Source organism: Sarcophilus harrisii, chromosome 6 (genome assembly GCF_902635505.1).
Source record: "Sarcophilus harrisii chromosome 6, mSarHar1.11, whole genome shotgun sequence".
Lineage (NCBI taxonomy): Eukaryota > Metazoa > Chordata > Mammalia > Dasyuromorphia > Dasyuridae > Sarcophilus > Sarcophilus harrisii.
Window position 1 is genome coordinate 194,195,131 of NC_045431.1, and position 22,664 is coordinate 194,217,794.

At 36.9% G+C, this 22,664-nt stretch overlaps 1 protein-coding gene across 1 annotated transcript; it reads left to right on the forward strand.

Annotated features, from left to right (window-relative positions):
- The first annotated feature begins 503 nt into the window (after nt 1–503).
- LOC100932725 (zinc finger protein 501-like) lies at nt 504–18,244 on the forward strand. Its single transcript, XM_031941569.1, has 4 exons — nt 504–876; nt 2,803–3,156; nt 10,499–10,625; nt 16,864–18,244. Exons 3-4 carry the CDS (start codon nt 10,589–10,591, stop codon nt 18,147–18,149), a joined length of 1,323 nt encoding a protein of 440 aa, XP_031797429.1. The 5' UTR covers nt 504–876; nt 2,803–3,156; nt 10,499–10,588; the 3' UTR covers nt 18,150–18,244.
- The last annotated feature ends 4,420 nt before the right edge of the window (nt 18,245–22,664 follow it).

Sequence of the window (22,664 nt, forward strand, 5' to 3'; positions counted from 1 at the left end):
CATTTTTCTGAACCCATTTCCCCTCAAGTTCCCTCTACTTCAAGGAGGAGTATGTGTTTCATAATCTATTTTAATAATAATAGCTGACATTTATATGCAGCTCTTTAAGGTTTCAAGGCATTAATGAACATTATCTCATGTTGTCTTCAAAATAGCCCTGGGGGTAAGTGCTATGATTATGCCAGACTCCATTTGGTAGATGAGGAAAGGAAGGCAAAGATTGAGTAACTTATCCAGGATCACTGCTAGTAAGTGTCAGAGGCCAATTAGAATTCAGAATGCTGTGCCATTGTTCTCCACAATCATGATTGTTTATTGCAAATAACCTGAGATTGAGTGCAACTGCCTTTTATTATTTTCATTTGCATCATTGTAGTGATGGATATATTTATATACATGTCATTTGCTCGATTCTTCCGGAGCTCTTTCCATTACACTGTATACTTCCTTAGGGAGAAAGAGTCCCTAGCTTTATTCCAAGTCTACGTTAGGATTTTAAAATGAAATAACCCTTCCCTGTCCCACTCAGTGACATCTGAGTAGGAGCAAAGAACCGAACAGTCTCTTCAAGGGTTGCCATGGAGACAGTAAGGAGCATCTCAGGCAGAGTCTGTTTAGACATTGACGTCATTGTGGGTGGGACCAGTTGATCTCTTAGTGCCTGGAAGGGATAGACCAGACCAATGCTAACCATTAAAGATTTTTTGGGGGGAATTAGGAATGGTGGAACCGCGGGAAAATAGAAACAGAGCAGCCAGCCGCATTCTGGGAATTGTAGTTATATTTCTCTCAGGCGCAGGCGCACTCCTGCCCCAGCTTGGGCTGTATGGTGGTAGCTTCGCGGCTGGTCAGTCAGCTCGCAGAACCAGTCTCCAGGTACTGACCGACCCAAGCATGCGGCCCTGAACAGGCCCTCCTGTGCCCTGCCACACGCGGCGCACCAGCGGACTGACTTGGCCTGAATGGGGAGGCCGAAAAGGGGTGGGGATAGGATGGAGAGGATCTGAAGTTCCTCCGGCCCGGGAGGGGAAGGAGTGGGGGTAGAAGGGGGTAAGAGCGGGGGACATTGATCCCGAGCCGTCCTACGTGGGCAGTCAGGATGGGCCTGACCAGGAGCCCGCGCTCCAAGCCATGCGGGGAGTCTCGTACATGTGCGAGCCAGAAGCCCGAGTACTTGGATGTGAACGTGTACGTGTGCGAGCCAGAAGCCTTGGTAACCATGCATGTGTGCGTCTGTGCGAGCTAGAAGTCCGAGTATCTTGTGTGTCTGTACCTGTGCATGTCCGACCACCGGACAATGGTGGCTTTAGAGAGGCTGACAACTTTGTGCAACTCTACCTCAGTTAAATCCAACTTACACGGTAATCCAAAGACATCATCATATTATTTTACCATTTCTATAATTGCAAAAAAATTATTTTATGGAGACCTCACACGGGGCGAGTGCTTACAAGATGGTCAGAAAAGGCAAAACAAGGACTCAAATTATCTCCAGAATTTTAGAATTGATTGTATGACACAAGCCCAGGACTGGTCCAGCGGCATGCCCTCATCAGAGAAGGGGCTGTGCTCTGTGGGCAAAGCTGAATTGAATTAGCCCAAGGGAGCCAGGAGATGTGCAAAATTAGAAAAGCTTCCCCAAACATTTGCAGGGACCGTTTGTGTCCGACCTGTGGCAGAGCACTCCAAGCTCATATTAGTTTGATCAGCCACAGCTGGATTCACTGTGACTTGACTAATACAGTAAGGTCATTTTGGTTCACTTCAAAAACAAAGGACAACAAGCTGTTCATGAGTATGTATGAGTGCGAGCCGGAAGCTCCGGGTACCTGGGTTTGTGTGTGTGCCCTAGGGTGCCCACCAGAATCCCTAGGTGTGCCCTGAGCTTTGCTTCATGTGTCTTAAGTTTGTCAATCAAGAGCCTTGTGGATCAGATCAAGTCAGATAGCACTTCTTTTAAGGCACTGGGCTAAGTGCTGGACATACAAACCAAGGTATGAGTGTGACAAGAACTGCCTCTCTCCCTATCACTTATGTCTGCATGTGTGTCTACCAAGAGTCTTGGGTGCCTGGTTAGATGTGTCTGTCAGGGGCCTAGGTAATGGTGTCTCTCAATTAGTGTAAAGCCCTGACCACCTGTATACATCCATTTAGTGCTAGTGTTTCTCTTTTCTCTCTCTCTCTCTCTCTCTCTCTCTCTCTCTCTCTCTCTCTCTCTCTCTCTCTCTCTCTCTCTCTCTCTCTCTCTCTCTCTCTCTCTCTGACTTCATAAAAGCCTATCTTAATAACTTTTTGTTTTAAGCTTTTTATTTTCAAAACATATGCACGGATAATTTTTCAATATTGATCCTTGTGTAGCCTTGTATTTCAGATCTTCCCCTCCTTCCCCCCAGTCCCTCCCCTAGAAGCCAAGCATGCCCCAGAGTTTCTTATAGCAATATATATATCCATATTTTTTTTTCTGTTTTCTATCCCACATAGCTCCTTGCAGAATTGGGTGCCCATTTATAAATGTTTTAAGTGTTTTACTTATCTTATTTGAGCCACAAGACTTTCCTTATTTGAGCCTCATCATAGCTTATTAGGGCCTATGTTATTGTTTCTGGTTTATAATTAAGGAAACTGAGAGATTTGAATCTTGTTTATCACATGACTCAACCTTCAGTTCTCTAAGTCATACTGCCTCATTAATTGTTGGTTAAATGATTGAAACTCAACATGTGAGGCTAGTTCTTGATTTCAAACCATAGACATAAGGCTACTGCTTCTCTTCTGCTAATTTTAACCCATCTTTGTTCCCAGTATCCCTGAGTATGGTCTGCAAGGGTCCATCCTGGAGTGTTAAAGTAATGGTCTACTTGGAAACAGAGATCTGAGTTCCAGAGTGGAGTTTCCAGCTAATGTGAACTTGTTCCTGGGTCCCCATGCTCTAGTGAAGATAAAACATCTTAAACAGTGGAAATCCATTGGGGAAGACACTCAACCAACACGAGACCAGGGTTTTGTGGCAGAGCCTGGATACTGAGATGATGGAGCAGGTCTTAGAACTGTTGGTTTTAGAGTAATTCCTGACCTTCCTACTTGTGGAAACAAGACAGGATAAAGTTGAGGAGGAGGTAACCATGGAGGATTTGATCCAGATATTTGAAGAGAAAGGTAAGTTCAGAAAAAGGGATTCAGAAGTATGGGATAGAAGGGGTTGGGGGACTCTGCATGATGGGAAAGAGGCACTTCAGAGGAGGATATATTAAGGTGGAAGAATGATGTCTAGGTGGGAAGAGATCAACACCCTTACATGATGATCCCAAGCTTTCCCTTTCTCTCCAATACCTTCTTAATGTTTCTCTTCACACTCCCATCTGCCTCAGCTCCTGTGGTTCTGGTCCTGTGAACATTCCTGGCTTACACTTATCTTCCTCTCTATTCTCCTCTGGGTTATGAATAAAAAATCCTGAGAGACATGGTTTCTGGGTAATTAATAATCAATTACTGATTAGACTAATAATAAATAGATGGTCAGTGGTTTGTTTTTGTTTTTTTTTTTTTTGATAACCAAAAAAGTGCTTTACTTATCTTATTTGAGTCACAAGATTTTTCTTATTTGAGCCTTATCATAGCTTATTAGGATCTATGTTATTGTTTCTGGTTTACACTTAAGGAAACAGCGATTTGAACCTTGGAGACACTGAATGCCTTAAATATCTTTGTAAAAGAAAATGCCCCTGACAAGTGAAAATCAACCCTGATTGGTGGGACTTTTAGCGAGGAGATGGACTAGTAATTTTCCACTGAAAACATGGTTTGATTATGAGACTCAGCTGCTGCCAGCAATCCATCTCCATCCAGAACACTGTGGTTGCTTTTCTCCTTCATGAACAGGGTCATCCTGAACTCTCATGAAGTACAAGGACAGGGCTCCTTTTTCTCTGAGATGAGAACTCATCCTGACTGGATTCTATACTCTTAATAAAAGGTCTTGATTGAACTCATCAATCAATTATGTTCTTTAGAGACTGACTTTTTTTATAGACACTGATTTTACTTTTAAATGAAGAAATAAAGAAGATAGCCTGGATTCCAAATTAATAGATTATCACTATAATAGTAAAATAATTTCTCTCACCCATTATGTCAGCAGCCATACATGGACATACCAAAGTCAGGACATAAGTAGGAAGACTCACATATGCTGTGAGCCAAGGAAGGAAAATAGAGATTTTTTTTTTCTTCAATAAATAAGAAGGGACAGATACTACTTAAAATCATACCCCATATGGGGTCTGACATATGAATTCAGGATTCATTTTCTGATTCCTAAACTAGGAATTCGTTTCCTGAAAACTTCTAGGATTCTTTAGACAGAGTCAAGATCCTGAACAGCCATACTCATAGATCTGTTCTTTTGAATGGGCGGGTTAGGACTCTCTTTTACATCCTTCTTGCAAGAGTGTGCTGGTCATACTCAACAAAATAAGAAATTTGCACTTGATGAATATGGGAATTTCAAGGCCATGGATGGTTTTACAAGTCATGGCCCTTTTCTCTTCCTAGTTTTGCCTTTGCAGGATTCTGCCCTTCCCCATGAGGGAGACATAGAGGAGAAGGACTTGGGGATTCTGATGACCAGGTCTCAGGTGAGTTGGAGTTTCTTCTATCTCTCCTGAAAAACCATCTTGGCTTTTATTGAGTCAAAATAGTTTTTTCTCTTATCTAGGAGCTTCCCTGCCTGGCAAAGACTCATCCAAAGTCCAGGGTTCCAATTGTTCTCCTTCAAGAGACTAAAATCTTTTATGGTTTATAAAGGACTTGCTGAGAATATTGCCCAGATTTCACTCTATATCCCTAATTCATCCAGCTTGTTATTTAGACTTCCTGCGTGCTATGCATTCTGAATTAGAGCTTATAAGCAAAGGGTACAATCCTTGTAACATCAAAGAGCTCAATCCCATTAGGGAGCCACTTATCTTGAAATAGCTGTGATGTTGTTGGTGTGTATACTCCTTCCATTAGTGCAGATTCCAGCCTTCCTCTTTCTAGATCTCTTAAGTACATCTTTCTATAAATATCCATAGAAAATCTACCTAAAGTGCAGAAGCCCTTCCTCTGGTTATTTTACCATCTTAGAGATACCAATATAGCATTTAGGATCTATTATAATGGAACACTACTAGATTTAGGATCAGAAGACCTGGGTTGAATTCTGATTCTGCTTCCTCCTACCTGTGGGATTTGGGTAAATTTACTTCCTTGACCCTCAGTTTCCTCTGACCCAATGAAAGATTGAACTAAATGATCACTAAAGCCCCTTCCAGCTCCAAATCTTATGATCTCTTGTCTCTTCTGATAATCTACCTCCTTTTCTAGTCATCCACGCTCTTGGTGAGCATCACTTCTCATTATAGACATTAGTTGTGGTTGATATAGGCTGTAAGTTACCTGTGCCCATCATGTTCTGAGATTACTTGAAATCTTAATTCTCTGAAAGTATGGTATATATAAATATAACTCACAGAATATCAACATTAAAGAGATGGACTTTAGTGTAAGTTAACATGGAAAGTGTTGAATAGCTTCCCAAATGTAATTCAGCATGACAAGTTTCTACTTAATTTTGGACCCAATTCCTCTTCCAATTTCAGCAACTATTCAAGATACACACACACATACACACACACATATACATTCATATACACTTAAGTGTATATGAATACATGGGAACAATCTTACAAGCTATCCATATAGCTACATGTTATAGTCTGTGCAGTTTGTATTTTTCATCCATTTCATTTCTCCAATGTGGATGGTAATATTGATTTTTGTATTATTGTGGGTTTCACTGAGGGGATTTTGTAGTATTTCATGAGTCAATACAGTAAGTAAAAAATGCCATCAAAGAAAACACATTTGGAGAACCTCTTCATTAGTTTAGAATCCTTTTGTCTGGGTTTTAAGCAGAATGATTTCCATAATAATGGTGAGCACCTCAAATATTATGTTTCTTATTTAATTTCAATAATCAACAGATCATTGAATGAAATTATCTCTGCCAAAATGTTTATAATTTAATATATGCATATTAGACACATTGAGGGAAACCTTTCAAGGCTGCTTTTTGTTCTACTGAATCAGACATTTTAAAAATTCACTAAGAGACACAATGGGATCTTGTATTCTTTACACCTCTCAGATGTGGTACCATAAAATTGTGATTTGCATTAAAAAATCATCTGAGGGCAGCAAAATAGTGTAGTGAATAGAGTACTGGTCCTGGAATCAGAAGAACCTGAATTCAAGTCTGACCTCAGGCCCTTGACACTTACTGTGTGATCCTAGGCAAGTCACTTGATAACTCTGATTGCCTCACACAAAAAAAGAAAAGAAAAGAAATTTTTAAAAATCATCTCAAAAGCAGGTTTGTTTTTCAGCTTCCTTTTGATAAACCATAGATCATTCTCAGATGGATCTTATAAAAATAAGAAAGCAGATATATGTTTTAGTAGTTGTTAATGAATTTTCATTTTTTGATAGATGTACTATCTGTGATTAGAGTCAGTGCTGCATAGTGATTAGCCCTGGTTCCAGACCCGATTCTATGCATACACCAGCTGGCTCATCCTGAGCACTTGATATTTCAGGGCTCCAAGTTACTCCTTTAGATGGCAAGCTGAAGAATAGTTGTTGAACTGCTCACAGGTATTTGCTTTTCCAACCCCTTGAGCTACTTTTATAATCCCTGGTTCAATTACTTTTTCTCTTATTGCCTTGAAATGCCCTATAGATCACTCACCTGATAAAATCCTGCCAAGATAAGGAGTTTTACTATCATGTTTCAGCCATGACAGCAACCCCAAGGTCCCTTATTTGCTTTCCTTCAAGTACTTTGTTACCTCCATTGGCCAGTGAAGAAAACATTGAACATTTATCAGTCAGAAATTATTTTAGTAATTTAACTGAGCCAGGAAGAAACTATTAATGGCTACTTTTTTATATTAATGGAGTAACTTAGAGAGTTGCAAAAGTAAATCTAGAGAATTTTTAGAGAGAAAAGGGAACAGCTTCATACAATCAGCAAAACTAAGAGACTTTTTATGTTTTCATAAACTCCTAACAGAGGCAGCAAGTTCTCTTTCCCTATACTACTGAAATCACAGATCCATACTTTCTCCCTGAACCCCCTCTCCCCAAAGATCACATATGTGATATTTTTCATCCTTTTGTAACTTTTTCTTTGAGATATCTTAAAATTTTTTTCCAATTGTTTTGCCGTGTGTGTGTGTGTGTGTGTGTGTGTGTGTGTGTGTGTTTCAGAATGAATTTAGTCAGGTCTAACACACTGCTATTTCTTCAAATAGTTCATCAGCTAATGAGTTGATATAGTCAAACTTGATGACTGCTATTATTATTGATGAAAACCGTTCATTACACTTCAATGGATCTATGCTTTCATTGAATCAGAAGTTCCTGTCAGTGATAACAACTCACAACCCATCCTTGCCTCTCCATCTGGGTTGACTTCTTTCTGTCTCCTCCCCTTGCCAGAGGGGGTTTCATCAGTGTTCTTAGAAATCTCTCTTGCTTTTTTTTTTTTTTTTTTTTTTTTTGGACATTGGGAAAGTAACAGTGCAATACTCTGGTCATCCTTCACCTCTGACACATGAGCAGCCTGTCTTCTCTTCCTATCTTATTCTTGACACCATTTCTTTTATTCTTTTTTTATTCAAAGTTTGTCATTGGCTGTGATGTAACCTGCTTACACCTACTATGTACCTCTCCATTGCTCTCTGTATGATAATCATTTTAACTTCGTTAGAGTCTATTGTATTTCGTTTCTAATTGCCTTGTAGAAATACTGGTAGAATGTTGGTAAAAAAAAAAAAAAAAAAAAAAAAAAAAAAAGACTATTTACTTTCATGAGAAACTTGGGGTCTTTAAAGGATTTGTGCACCTTATTGTGCACAGATGAATCCAATTCAGTGCCTGATTGGAATTATGATATTTGTTTTCTAATTGTTTGAAGTATGGAGGGAATTTGGATTTCTGGACCAGGGTCAAGATTAGAAAGTATCTAAAAATATAGTGCAGAATATATTTGCTTGAAAATTTGCAGGTCCAATAAGAGGGCTTTAAATTGAAAATGGAGAAAGGAGAAAATCCCCATTGATGTCTACTAAACCTGGTGTTACAGGGAATAAACAATGTGTACATTTTTGGCAGGCATTTTGGTGTAGTGTAGAGGTCACTGAATGTAGAGACAAAGGACAGGATCCAAATCCAAACTCTGCCATCTATTACTTCAAGCAAGTCTTTTGATTTCTCTGTTCTTTTAATACCCATCACTATTTTGTTCAAATAGTTCATCAGGCACTGAGTTCATAGAGTCACACTTGATGATTGCTGTCATTACTGAAGAAAATGGGTCATCATACATTAATGGATCTGTGCTCTAATTGAATCAGAAGAAGGCCTCAGTTTCTTTATTTATGAAAAGGTGGTGTTGGCAGAAACAACAACATTATGTAATAATCAACTGTAATGGACTTGGCTCTTTTCAACAATGAACTGATTCAGGCCAATTTTTTAGCCTGTTTGCTTGTTTTTTTTCTCATTTTTCCCCTTTTGATCTGATTTTTTTATTAAAGCTTTTTATTTTCAAAACATGCAAAACAATTATATAAATATGTATGCCTACATTAGATTTAACATATTTTTACCATGATTAACATATATTGGACTACTTGCCATCTAGGGGAGGGCATGGGGGAAGGGAGGGAAAATTGGAACACAAGGTTTTACAAGAGCTAATGTTAAAGAATTGTCCACACATATGTTTTGAAAAATAAAAATCTTTAATAAAAAACGTGTGCATAGATAATTTTCAACATTTACCCTTACAAAACCTTGTGTTCTAAATTTTTTCCCTTCCTTCCCCCCCATGGAGGCCCTAGATAGCAAGTAATCCAGTAAATCTTAAACGTGTGCAATTCTTCTATACATATTTCTACAATCATCATGCTGCACAAGAAAAATCAGATCAAAAAAGGGAAAAAAAGAAAAAGAAAACAAAATGCAAGCAAATAACAAAAAATAGTGAAAATACTATGTTGTGATCCATACTCAGTCCTCATGTCCTCTCTCTAGGTGCAGATAGCTCTCTTCATCACAAGACCATTGGAACTGGCCTGAATCACTTCACTATTGAAAAGAGCCACATCCGTCAAAATTGACCATTGTATAATCTTGTCGCTGTGTATAATGTTCTTCTGGTTCCATTCACTTCACTTAGCATCAGTTCATGTAAGTCTCTCTAGGACTCTGAAATCATCCTGCTGTTGATCTCATTTTTCTTGTGTAGCATGATAAAGATGGGAATATATTTAGAAGAATTGTACATGTTTAACCTATATTGGATTACTTGCTGTCTAGGGGAGGGGAAAAGTGGGGGGGAGGGAGAAAAATTTGGAACACAAGGTTTTGCAAGGGTGAATGTTGAAAATTATCTTTGCATATATTTTTTAAAATGAAAAGCTATTATTTAAAAAAAAAAAGAAAAGATGGTGTTGGACTATATAGTCTTCTGACTTTCTATCAGTGTTCCTATGATACCCATGCTCTCTTCCAATTCTAGCTCCTGTAGTCTAAAAGTAGCAATGAAATTATTCAAAAACCTAATAGATATAGTATGCAGGAATAGGGCAGTAATGAAAATCACATCTTCCAATCGCAATATGCAAATTCTCAAAATACAAATAATAAGCAAGATAAGTCTCGGAGTTCTTTCATGAAATGTAATCACTGGTATCACTGAGACTTAATATAGCATTGAAATATAATGATGGAAGGCTATTTTTGACTCAAAGAGAAATTAGATGGATGTGATGAGTTATCATTATATATATCAAAGTATATACTTGTAGAAATTCACAAACTAGAGGAGACAAGCATGATGGAGAACATATGGCTCAGAATTGTTTTGCTTTCTGTCAACAGGTGATGAAGGGTAGTGATGAGGGGAGCTGCCATTTTGCACATAATGCTGACCATAATGGAAGAACTAATTTTTTAAATAAAAATAAAGGATTCTTGGAAGTAACAGACCAGGTCATCTTAAAATTTATTAAGGAAATACCAGACACAGTATAAGCTACATATATATATATAAATTTTAGGAGAATTTGAAGAAATGCTTTACATTGTTCACTAATTATTCCTTTTTTTTCTTTTTTTTTTTGTTCATTAATTATTAATGTTTGTTTTCCTCCTGAGCAAAACTATTGTTTAAATGCATATATCATTTTCCATATTATTTCATATTACATAGAATTTAGTATACTGCTAAACATGTGAGAAATAAATGAATACTTGACAATGGGGTTACTTGCAGCCCAGAACACTATCAGAAACACTTCCCTTAAATCCTCTTCACCTCTTCTTGCCCAAGGTCCAGGGGTCATATAAAGGAATGGTTCCTGATTCAAAAGAAGTGTGGTTATCATTTCAGAGATCATTAACATTCAAGGATGTGGCTGTGGACTCCACCCAGGAGGACTAGAAGCAGCTGGATCCTGCTCAGAGAATTCTGTACAGGGACATGATGCTAGAGAATTATGGAAACCTGGTCTCATTGGGTAAGGATGACTTCTCCTATGATTCAGTTTATCCACTGAAGTGCCATTGTTTTTGCAGGTGTTTAAAAAAAAAAACACTTAAACTTTGCATTTTGTAAACTTCTCTCTTCATAGTTCTGTGAGGGATTTAGTTCCAGCATTATTCCCATTTTTCAGATAAAGAAAGTAGGGCTCTAAGAAGTCAATATCAAATAATCCATAGAATTCAGTGATAGTTCAAGGATCCAGATAGAGGACATAGAATTCTAAGTCCAGTATTCTTTCCATCTTCCTATGCTTCTTGAATAGGCTTAACCCTTTTTGGGAAATAGATGTGGAGTGATCATGCTTCTTTGTAGGTGCAGTGTCTACCCTTTGTGTACCCTGAAAATGAGCAGAATTATCGTGGTTTTATGATGTTAGTCTTTTTAGTTCAAAGCATCTTAAAGTATGTGGGACCATAATTGAATTCTGCAATGACTCTTTGTCCCCAGAACAAATCCCCAAGTTCTGTGCCTCTCCTTATGAGCAGGTTATCAAGTTTCCAAACCAGATATGATCTCTCATTTGGAGCAAGGGAAAAAACCCTGCGAGGTGGAGAGAAAACTTTCAAGAGACATCTGCTCGGGTGAGTGAAAACTAGATAGAAAGGGCTTCACTGGGAATAAGAGTGAAAAGGAAGTAATGGCACAATTCCTGGCACATAATCATCTAGCAAATACTTGTTGATTACTTGAGTAGAGGATTGGAAATTTTGGTTGGATAGTTCTCAGAAATCCTTGGGCTATAGAAATGGATAAGATTGACTTGCAAAAAATCCCATGTTGATCTTACCTTTCTCCCTTAACATATCATAGAGTCTAATGAAATTTCCCATTCATTACAGGGAATCTCCTTTGTAATATATCCAGTAGATGGCCAGCTGGCTTTTGCTTGAAAACTGCTAGTGATAAAGACCTAACTGTTCTGTGAACCAGTCCGTTCACATTTGGGTCTGCCCTTCTTCTCTGAGAGTTCTTCATTTAGACTGAGGTGAAATTTGGTTTCTATAATTTCTTCTTAACCAATGCCTTGGAAATACTATCTCTCAAATTTTGTCCATTTGTCTATCTTCACACTTCCAGTTTGGTGAAATAGATGTCTCTCATCCTCAACCAGGCTATTTCCCAAATCCTAGATCTCTTTCATTTCTTCTTTTCTGGAATTATAATGAATATAATAATCTTATAATTATTTCTTCCTTCTGTAACATCTTCAATTTCTTCCTATCCACACATTCCTTTCTTTATCCATCCAAACACAAATAGGCCTCCTCTATTAAAAAGCAAAACAGAATTTTAAAAAATTATGTTTTATTATTTTATTTGTTGTATGTTGCCCCATTTTTCTCCCATCACTTCCATTGTCAAGCTCTTTAAATACACAGGCCCACTACCTATTTCATCTGTTTTTTGCCTCATTTTCTACCATTTCATTTCTACCTGTTGCACATACCTGTTGCACATACTCTTTACTAGCATGTCCCTCTTGAATATTACTCCTGCTTTCTCTAACAGAACCTCTATCAAGCAAACCATCAAGTTTTTTTCTCTCTACCTAAACTTTCATATATTTGATTCTGTTGAACACCTCTTCGTGTAAATCTTTCCTCCCATTGCTTTTATGACACTTCTCTGTTCTGGTCTTTTTTTCCATCTGTTTCACCAGATTCTCTTTCCATTTTCCTAACTCAAATATCCCTAAGAGCTGTACCTGCCTTCCTCCTTTTTTCTGTTTTCTAATAATTCATTACAAAAACTCAAAATATCCCTTCTTTGCAGATGACTCCCACCTCCACCACTCTAGCCCAGGTGTCTCATGTGTTTGTACCTCCATTTGGATGTACCAGTATTGCTTAAAATTCAACATGTAAAAAACTGAATCTCTCTCACCAATCCAACTTTCCTTCCTAACTTGTCTATTTCTGTCAGTGATGACTCTATTATTCTACTTTCTTACTCCAGAAACCATGGGGTCACAATGAATATTTTTCTTCCTTCATTTTCTTTGTCCAGTCTATCACCATGTCCTATTGTTATTCATCTAAAATAATTCTAGGATTCTTCCCTTTCTCTTCATTTCTTCTGCCATAATTCTGGTCTAAGTTCATATCACTATAATTGATAATTGTTCTTTGTAATGAGTGGCTCCTTCATATCTTCAATCTATCTTATTTATTACTGTAGTAGGAATAGAATAGGGAAGAATGATTTTCAATTGTACAAATAAAGACTTTTCATGTAAAAAGAAGGGGTGGAAATACCTAGCTCTTTGACTTAAAGAAATTTCTGGTTTCTGAACCTTGTGCTGAAACTTAGTGAAATATGTAAAAAGCCCTTTGGCTTTTTATAGTTGAGAACAGAGGTAATGAATAGGGAAAAACCTTGACCATCTTCAAAAACTGTATTCTGCTGAATTACACCTAAACAGGGCTTCTCCTCCAGTTAGACTCCATGCTCCATGCACTCCATGTTTTTTCCTCCAAATCTGCCCTTCTACATATTCTGTATCATACTAATATTGCATCCCTTCATCCTCTTCCAGATACTTGTGGGTCTTTAAGGTCTTTCAGATTCTACCTTTTCTTTGAGACCTTCTTTGGATTTTCCGTCTTCTTTTAATCTTTTTCTTCCTTGAACTTCAAGACCACTTAATAGCTAAACCTCATAATGTATTGCTTGAATATATGCTCTTTTTTTTTTACTTTTATTTTTCTGTAATTGTTTCATGTGTGTTTGTTTTGTCCTCTTACCTAGATTCTGAGATACTAAAGGGAAGGGCACCATGATGTAGTGGATATAGCATTGGATTTGGAGTATGGAGACCTGGGTTTAAATTCTACCTCAGACACTAGCTGTGTGATCACTGGCAAATTACTTAACCTGTTTTTCTAATTTCTTAGCATTTCTAATCTCTTAGAACTGTTGTGAGGAAAACATTCTGTAAACCTTAAAGCTCTGTAAAAATATATGGCATTTTCATTATTATTTTCTTATACTTTCCTTGTTATCTCCAGTGTCAAGGGCAATGTTAGCATTCAGGAAATTATTGAGTTGATATTCTGGCATCAAGAAAAAAGAAAGTCTCCTTTTTAAATTTGTCTGTTTAGCAGGAATTTGTTGAATTCCAAATACCTTCTAAAGAGGATATAAAGTTTATAGAAATCATATTTCTCTTCAATAGGACAACATCTAATTGAAAATACAAGACACATTTGTGAAATATTTAAATACCATATTTTAAGACAAAAATACACTTAAGGAACAATTCAAGGCAATATGATAAAAGTATAGTAGATAGGGCACTGGACTTGGGTCTGGAAATAGGCTCAAATCTCTTAAACCCTTTTCACTGCAGTTTTCCTCTTTTCTAAAATGTAAGGAAGGTGTGGACTTGATAGTTTTTAAGGTCCCTTTGAACTCTGTTCAATCTATGAACCTTTAAATAAATGATTAAAGGACTAAATGCATACTATGGGGGATACAACCAAAAATAAGACATCTTCTCTGCCATCCTTATTCTCTCATAGGATAGATTAGATATTTACACAAATAAATATAATACAAATTGAAAGTTAATGAAAGTATAATGTATGACTCGAGATGAATCTCTTTACTTCCCTCAGACGTAAAGAAATACAATTTCTAAGACTCTTTTTGTCTCTAAAATTCTGTGATTTTTCTGTGACCAATATGGGCCAGGAAGTTCAAGAAAAGATTTGTGTGGGAAACTAGGACAAGAAACAGAAGAGAATTTCAGACAAGAAAAACATGAACAAAGGCAGGGATTCTGAAATGAGTATAATATACTCATTTGGCAGAATTTAGCAGGAATAATGTCCTCTCTGTCCTTCCCCCTAAAGAGGAACTTGAAAAGGAACTTGAATAGTCAGATGATATACTATTAAGCAGTGATTATCAAAAACTTAATTAATATTGATTTAAAAATTAATAAATCAATCATGGAATCTAACAGTTTGGAGAGAGATCAAAGGATATTTAGTCCAACCTATATCTGTAGAGAATTTCCCTCTACCACATACCCATCAAATGGTTAACCAGTTTATGATGTATATTAAGAGTGGAATCTACTAACCTCATTTGGCAACAGTCTCACTTTGGGACAGATCTAACTGTTTGGAAGTTTCCTTTTACATCAAGTCAAAATCCACATCTCTGTATTTTATACACATGGTTCCATTTCTCTGGGGACAAAGCATTATAGATTTAATCTCTCTTCTAATCTGTGTTCTCTTTGAACATAGATACCACATATCCTTCTTCCTTAGTGCTCCTCCTGCTCTCCCAAGTCTTCTTTTCCAAGGCTAAACATTTCTATTTCCTTCAAATGATCTTCAAATGGAAAAGTCTTGAGGTACTTCATTGTTCTGAGTGATAACCCTGAACTGGAAACTCAAGTTCATCAGTGTTTTTCCTACTATGTGGTACCTAGAACTGAATACATTAGATACTTTAGATACATTCTGACTAAAGCAGAACATTGTAGGACCTTATATTATCTTTGTAGTGTTGGACACTATGCTCCTGAATGCTGTTTGAGAATGCAGTACTTTTTTGTCAGCTATATCATAGTATTGACTTGTAATCTATGACAGTGACTTTTTAAAAGATATTTTTGAGATGAATTTAGTTTGTCTGGGCCTGGTGATAGGAACTCATCAAAGGCAGCCAGATATTCTCTTGCTATTTCTTATTATAAGGAATTTATAACCAAGGCCCTAGTAGCCATTTTTTTCCCAATCCAAAATTGTTCTCTCTGACAGAAAAAAGCAAAATGAAAGCTAAGCAAGTCTGCCTTCTTTCTGTTGCTTACTATAATCCCATCTATCTAAGCAGCTGTGCTATCCCGTCTTTGAGCTTCTCTTTTCCCCAATATTTTTATAAAAATAAACCAAAACTTTTCTGATGAGCTTTTTTCTTTTTTTGGCAAGCTGAGCTAATGCTGAGTTTAAGCATTCTTGATACTATTTTAGGATTCTGTCATACTTTTAAATCCACTCTTTTAACTGCCTTCAATTCTGTCTTTTGTACATGTCTTTTTAAAATCTAAGAGGGTTAGTGAATTCCTTATACATCCACATCAGTCTCTTTAATCAACTCGTCTTTTCTTTTTCATTAAAATGAGGATTGCCTGAGGATTTTATTCTTGAGATTCCATCTGTCCTCAGGTGACTAACCCCTGTAACAGTTTTAGATCATGGGGTCCTACCTGTCCTTCCCCTAAACCATTCTCGAAATTGATTCTTCCAAAATCTAGAGTGCATTTTAGATTTTGCTCAGTTTTTTCCTCTTCTCTTTTAAATCCTATAATGAAGTAGTCATTTATTCTTTATATCCTTTTCATTCCAGTTACCACTTTATCCTTATTGATAAGAATCAAATTCTTGGACAGAAGTTATATCATTGGCAATACTTTGAATAATGAGATTATTAAGGCAATTTGAGAAATTTCAACCACTTGCTCTGCTTTTGACAGAGATCTCTAGCAGAAGTCTGGATAAAGTCCACCACTACTATACAAAACCCTGGGGGCTGACATGGAGTCTGTTTTTCAAACTCCTTATCATCTGTTTCCAGATAGTCTATAGTATATAGATATAATATATAGATAGATATAGATCACTTGGATGTTTTCCTCATGCTAACCCCCTCTGCTTCCTAAGATTTCCTCACATGAGTATATCTTAATATACAATGTTTAGTCTCTGTCTTCAGAATATTAAACAAACAAACAAACAATTCTTAGACCTCAGGTAAATATTCCTTGATCTGTACCAACTTTTTCATTTTTATGGGATTAGGAGAAAGTGACTTAATCAGAATCACACAGCTAGTAACATAGTTGGAAGTCAGACCAAGGCCTTATAATTCCAAATTCAATGCACTTCCCTTGGCCATATCCCCTGAACGTATCTAATTTGTGTAATTATTCTTAACCTTCCGTTCTTCTTGTTAACCCAACAAGGTTTTCTGTTCTCACCTTGCCTACTGGATCAACCAACTTTCTTCCTCCCTTCCCCACTAGAAGTCCCTGTGGCCCTTTCTGACTATATCTTCACTCCTTTTTCACTCTTTGCTCAAATGAAATTAGCAAATGCACAAGTTGTACTTATTATCAATTTAATTCTTGCTTCTCCATTATAACCCCTTCCTTTCTTTCAACATAGAAGAGGAGACATTGCAATTTTTATTTCTTTCAGGCTTGGAGAGTATAAAGAAAAGCAAGATGCCATCTCCACAGGAAACTATTTCTGAGGAACCATTGTTAAAGGAAACAGAAATGGAAAGATTTATAAGGAGTGGATTCTTGTACTTCAAGTTAGGAAAAGCCAGAGAATGTGATGGCCACTTGATTAAACATCAGGGAATCCAAGAAAAATATTTGAAAGAAATACTCATCAGCTGTAAAAACACCATCACAGGGAAGAGAAATCTTGAATGTAATGAACTTGGGGTATTCTTTAGACTAAATTCAGACCTTATTAAGCAGCAGAATGGTCTGATAGGAAACCAGTCCCATAAAGCAGATAAATATGGAGAAATGATCAAACATGATTCCAAACTAATTAAAAATGAAAGACTGTTTTTAAAGATAAAGTTTCATGAATGCAATGAATATGGGAAAGAATTTAGTAGAAATACACATCTTATTGAACATCAGAGAATCCATACTGGTGAGAAACCCTATAAATGTCATAAATGTGAAAAAGTTTTCAATAAGCATTCATACCTTATTAAACATGAGAGAGTTTATAGTAGAGAAAAACTTTATGAATGTAATGATTGTGGGAGAGCCTTTGGTTGGAGAACACAACATCAGAGAATCCATACAGTTGAGAAACCTTATGAATGTAGTGAATGTGAGAAAGCCTTCAGATTGAATACAATTCTTATTCAATATCAGAGAATTCGTACTGGAGAGAAACCCTATGAATGTAATGAATGTGAGAGAGTTTTCAGCCAGTGTACAAACCTTATTCAGCATCAGAAAATTCATACTGGAGAGAAACCTTATGTATGTAAGGAATGTGGGAAAGCCTTTAACAGAAGTACAAATCTTAGTAACCATCAAAGAATTCATACTGGAGAGAAACCCTACAAATGTAATATTTGTGGGAAAAGTTTCAGGAAAAGTGAAATCCTCACTAAACATCAGAGAATTCATACTGGAGAAAAACCCTATGAATGTCATGAATGTGATAAAGCTTTCAGCCAGCATGCACACCTTACTGGACACAAGAGAATTCATACTGGAGAAAAACCCTATGAATGTAACCAATGTGGGAAAGCCTTCAGATTGAGTACAAATCTTTCTCAACACCAGAGAGTTCATACTGAAGAGAAACCCTATAAATGTAACGAATGTGAAAAAGCCTTCAGTCAGAGTCCAGCCCTTGTTCGACATCAGAGAATTCATACTGGTGAGAAACCCTATGAGTGTCATGAATGTGGGAAAGGATTTAGTGATAAGAGCATCCCTTATTAAACACCAGATGATACATACTGGAGAAAAGCCCTTTAAATGTCATGAATGTGAGAAAGCCTTCAGCTGAAGTTCAGATCTTATTCGGCATCAGAGAATTCATGCTGGAGATTATAAAATCTTTGGAGTTTAACAGCTTTCAGCTGTGGGTGGATCAATTTTATAGCACAAAAGCAAGAACTAGCAAGAACTGATCTAGTGTCAAAAACAGAAGCTGAGGACTCCAAACTGTCATTCTGTTCCTAACTTGCTTTTAACTGTGGTATTTTTTTCCTTATTCCTTTTTCTGGTTTGTCTTTTCTTGAGTCTATGTATCTAACTTGTTCTGAACAGATAACACTTTTTTCTAATGTTCCATTTTGACTCCTGGCTTTCTCACTGACACTGTTTGGCTGACTCTGCTTTTAGTTCACACTTTCATCATGCAATGAAGTTATTTTCAACTGCTAGCAGCTCAGCAGGTAATTATTGCTTTGCTGATGCTGGATAAATGCACATGGCTCCCCATTTCTATATAGACCTGGCTTTTTAAGGTAAAACAAAAGCAAAAACCAAAAGCAAAAAACAAAAGCAAAAGCTCTAGTGGGTCTGTTGAAATATAAGGCAATTCCAGAAAGCTAAGGAGTCAATGAACAGATGTGCCAGGTTGTTTCAATTTTAGAAACAAAATTTATTTTGGAATGAGTTGGTACAACTGTATCAAATTAATTCATGATTGGTACTGGTAGCTTGCCTTTGAAATAAAGTAGCCTGACCTGGTGGGTATGGCATTTATTCCCTTAAAATTGTCTTTTTTGCACTCCAGTACTGAGAGATTCCTCTGCTATTGGATCTCACTATTTCAATACCACTTAATTGGGAGGAGTTTGTGCAAATGGAAGTTATGGCTAATTTCATCTAAACTCATTAGAATGCACACAGACATTGGAAGAAGTACAAACATATCTCCCTCTCCCTTCCCCCCCCCCCCAGGAAATACTACAATCTTAAGATTGCTCCCTACATGTTGATAGATTGTTCCCAATAATTATCACACATATCACTTTGAAAATATAAGATATATTTATTGTTTGCTACAGTACACAACTTTTTTAGATCAGGATAGTTTTTTGTTGTTGGGAATCAAAATATAGAACTCTTAACAAAATTATTGATGTGCATGCAGAATTTGATTCAAACACAGCATCTAGAAATCATTTCATACAAACATAGAGTATGTTTTGGCATAACTATTTGCCATAGTGGATATGGTAATTGACTTGCAGTCAGAAAGACCTGAGTTCAAACCCCACAACTGACTATGGACCATTTATCTCCTTTGAGCCTCAGTTTCCCCATCTGTAAAGCAAGGAGAAAAAGACTTGCATTGCTTCACTCAGAGTTATTGTAAGATTTAAATAAGATGGTAAATGCACAGATTTTCCCCCACAGTTGACAGCTGTCCTTTTCATTCAGAAGAAGTAAAGGAAAAAACATGCAAGAGATATCAATACATACAAGATCAAGTTTGTTTCTTTTGCATATAACACAAGTCATGGTCTGTAGCATAGGTGACATTCCATATCCATATTCTATATCCAGTCCTTCATTCTCTGTGAACTAACTTTTCATAGAGTTTAGTGGTTGTTCCTGAAGATTTACTCACCTTCTGTCAGATCCACTTGTGCCCAAAGTGCCCCCTTTTCTTTCACCTTCCTTCTCACAGAGCCTGTTCCCCAGGGTGGTAAGTTATAGTGAATACAGCACTTGTCTTGGAGTTATGAAGTTCTAGGTTCAAGTCCCAGGTCAGATGATTATTAGCTGTGTAATCTTGGGCAAATCACATAATCTCTCTGGGCATCAGTTATCTTTTTATCTCAATTATAAAACAAGGAAAATGGATTTGATGATTATTGATATTTTCTATCTCTGAATGTATGATCCTTTAATACCAGGAAGCTCAGCATCTACTAGTTTACTAACTGTCCCCATTAGATGCATAGCATTTAGGGTTGCAAACAGAAGGCCTTTATTTGTATTTGTCAGGTAGGTAGAAAACCAGTGAAAATACCTTTTGCTAAGTTTCTGTCCCCTGAAATCTATCCTTCAAGCTAGTTGTAACTAAACCTTGAATTCTACAGCTTTTAGGTGCTCCAGTCATAGGCTTTTCATTAAGTCAAAGGTATCTAGAAACTTGATGGCTATAATCCTGGCCAAAAAGAAGTTCTGTTATATCTCCAAATCATACTAGTAGTGACATAAATCATGGATTGGCGTTCATTCTTCTCGGGTCTTGTTTTCCATGAGACTTGTCTTTTGAAGCCTAGTTGGAAAATAATAATGAACTTTTAATACTGAATATCACCCATGTGTACTTCCCAAGAACAGAAGGTGGGATGTTGTAGGTATATTTTAGATGGTGCCATATATGTACCCACTCACATGAAATCCACTAAAGATTGTCACTGACTCCTACTTATGTACCTGGAATTAAATCTAAACAACTCCACTACTTTGGAGCGCTTAGCAAAGATGGGGAAATCCATCACTGTATTAAGTGATACAAAGGTTCACTGCTACCCTTCCTGTACTTCTTGAAAGAATCAGAAATCCCTGTCCGTTAGGAATCTTTGGAGATAAATTTGAAGAGTTCAGCAGTCCACTTATCCCAGCGAGACTCTGATGCTTTGTGAAGAATATGTTCTTTTGCCCTCACTGTCTAGAACTGATACCATCTCGTGTTAGTCCTGGACTAATTATTCTGGACAGTGCTGTTTATTATACTCTGATGTGTATATGAGAAGCTAATTAATGAAAAAAACAACAGTACTTTCCAAATTCCATATGACTAGCTAGAGTACACTTTCATGCCATTCAAACCATGTAACATCCTGGTGATATTCCAGTTTCAAAAATATCATTTTTCAACGATTACTGGGCTTTGAGGTTATGGCTGACCTGGATGACATCCTAGTGCTTCCAGGAACACAACCAGCACAACCAGCTAGCCTGCAGTATACTGGCCTGTATCCACAAATACCAGCTCTATGTGAATCTGGAAAATGCTAGTTCAACCAGGATATGAAATTCCTGGGGTACTTCATGAGCTAGCAGAGTAAGGATGGGGCCACGCAAAGTGGACGCCATACAGAAGTTGTGTAGTTTCATGGGTTACTACTACCACTTCATATCTGAATTGTTCTTGAGAGAGTTCTTCACTAAACTGTTCTAAAATCCAAAAGTCTTCCATGGCCAAAAACATCTTTAAGAAACAAACACATTTACAGATATGTACCTCCATTTTCAGATACTCCAAACTTCACCAACCATTCATTGTGAAAAAAGATGTTTTCTAATTTGTAGCAGAAGTCATTTTCTCCTAAATGAACCACAAATCTATCCTGTTTCATTGATTTGTGTAGGACCCCCACATACATATACACATACATACAAGTGTAAAAGAGGCTCTTTAATACTGGCATTCAAGACTTGGTACCATTATCTAAAGCAAAGCTAAAACTGTGGGTTGCAACCCCATATGGGGTCATGTAACTAAATGTGGGGATTATGAAATTATGACTTATCAGTAAATTTATACCTATTTTTGTATGCCTATATGCCCAGGTTATGTAAAAATTTCTTGGACAAAAAGCAGTTGTGAATGGAAAATGTTTAAGAAACTCTGACCTAGAGAGGGCTCACCACATGATTATTATTCCTACCAGTTACAAGAACCTCAAAACACTGGAGCCAGCCTGTGCACTGAAACAAAAATTGCATATACTAAATATTGTAATTCAGTTGGTTCATTTTCAAGAATCCTTAGCTCCCTGAAAACAAGAACTAGTTAAGCTCTGCAAGAAACTCTGGATGTGGAACATGTTAATCTTTTGCACTCAGAAAACTTGACTACCACCCAGGGAATAATGGGGAAAGTAACGCAACAGTTGTGCAGAGGTAGGTACTGTAAAGATTGCTTGATTTTCATTTATTGTGGGATGGCTTTTTTCCTCCTTCCAATTAATAGGCAGTTATTTTTTCCCCTATCTAATACCTCTTTCCGGTTGAAGAAATGGGGAAAAAACTCTTAAGAATATATATAGTCAAGCAAAACAAATTCCTGGTCATCTCCAGATATATCATTCTTCATCTTGAGTACTTTGCCTCTCTGTTGGGAGGTAGGTAGTACACTGCATCAATTCTCTGAAATTATATTTTGTTAATTGTGTTTTAAGTCCTTCAAAGTTGTCTTTAAAATGCTGTTGCCCTTGTATAAATTGTTCTCCTGGTTCTGTATATTTTACTCTGTATCATTCACAAAAGTATTTAATTTTTAACTAAATTTTTTTGGGAGGAGAATCCATATATATACTTTTTTCCTTCAAAAGTCAACATATTTGTGATTTTTCCTTTTTTGCATTTAGTGGTTTTAAATTTTTTTTCAATTACATGTAAAAATAGTTTTCAGCATTCATTTTTTCAGATTTACTTCCAAATTTTTCTCCACTCCTCCTTTTCCTCTTTCCTCCCCAAGGTAGC

Coding starts and splice junctions, on each gene's coding strand:
- LOC100932725 (XM_031941569.1), top strand. CDS start 10,589: ATGATGCTAGAGAATTATGGAAACCTGGTCTCATTGG. Junction 10,626..16,863: donor TGGAAACCTGGTCTCATTGG/GTAAGGATGACT, acceptor TATTTCTTTCAG/GCTTGGAGAGTATAAAGAAA.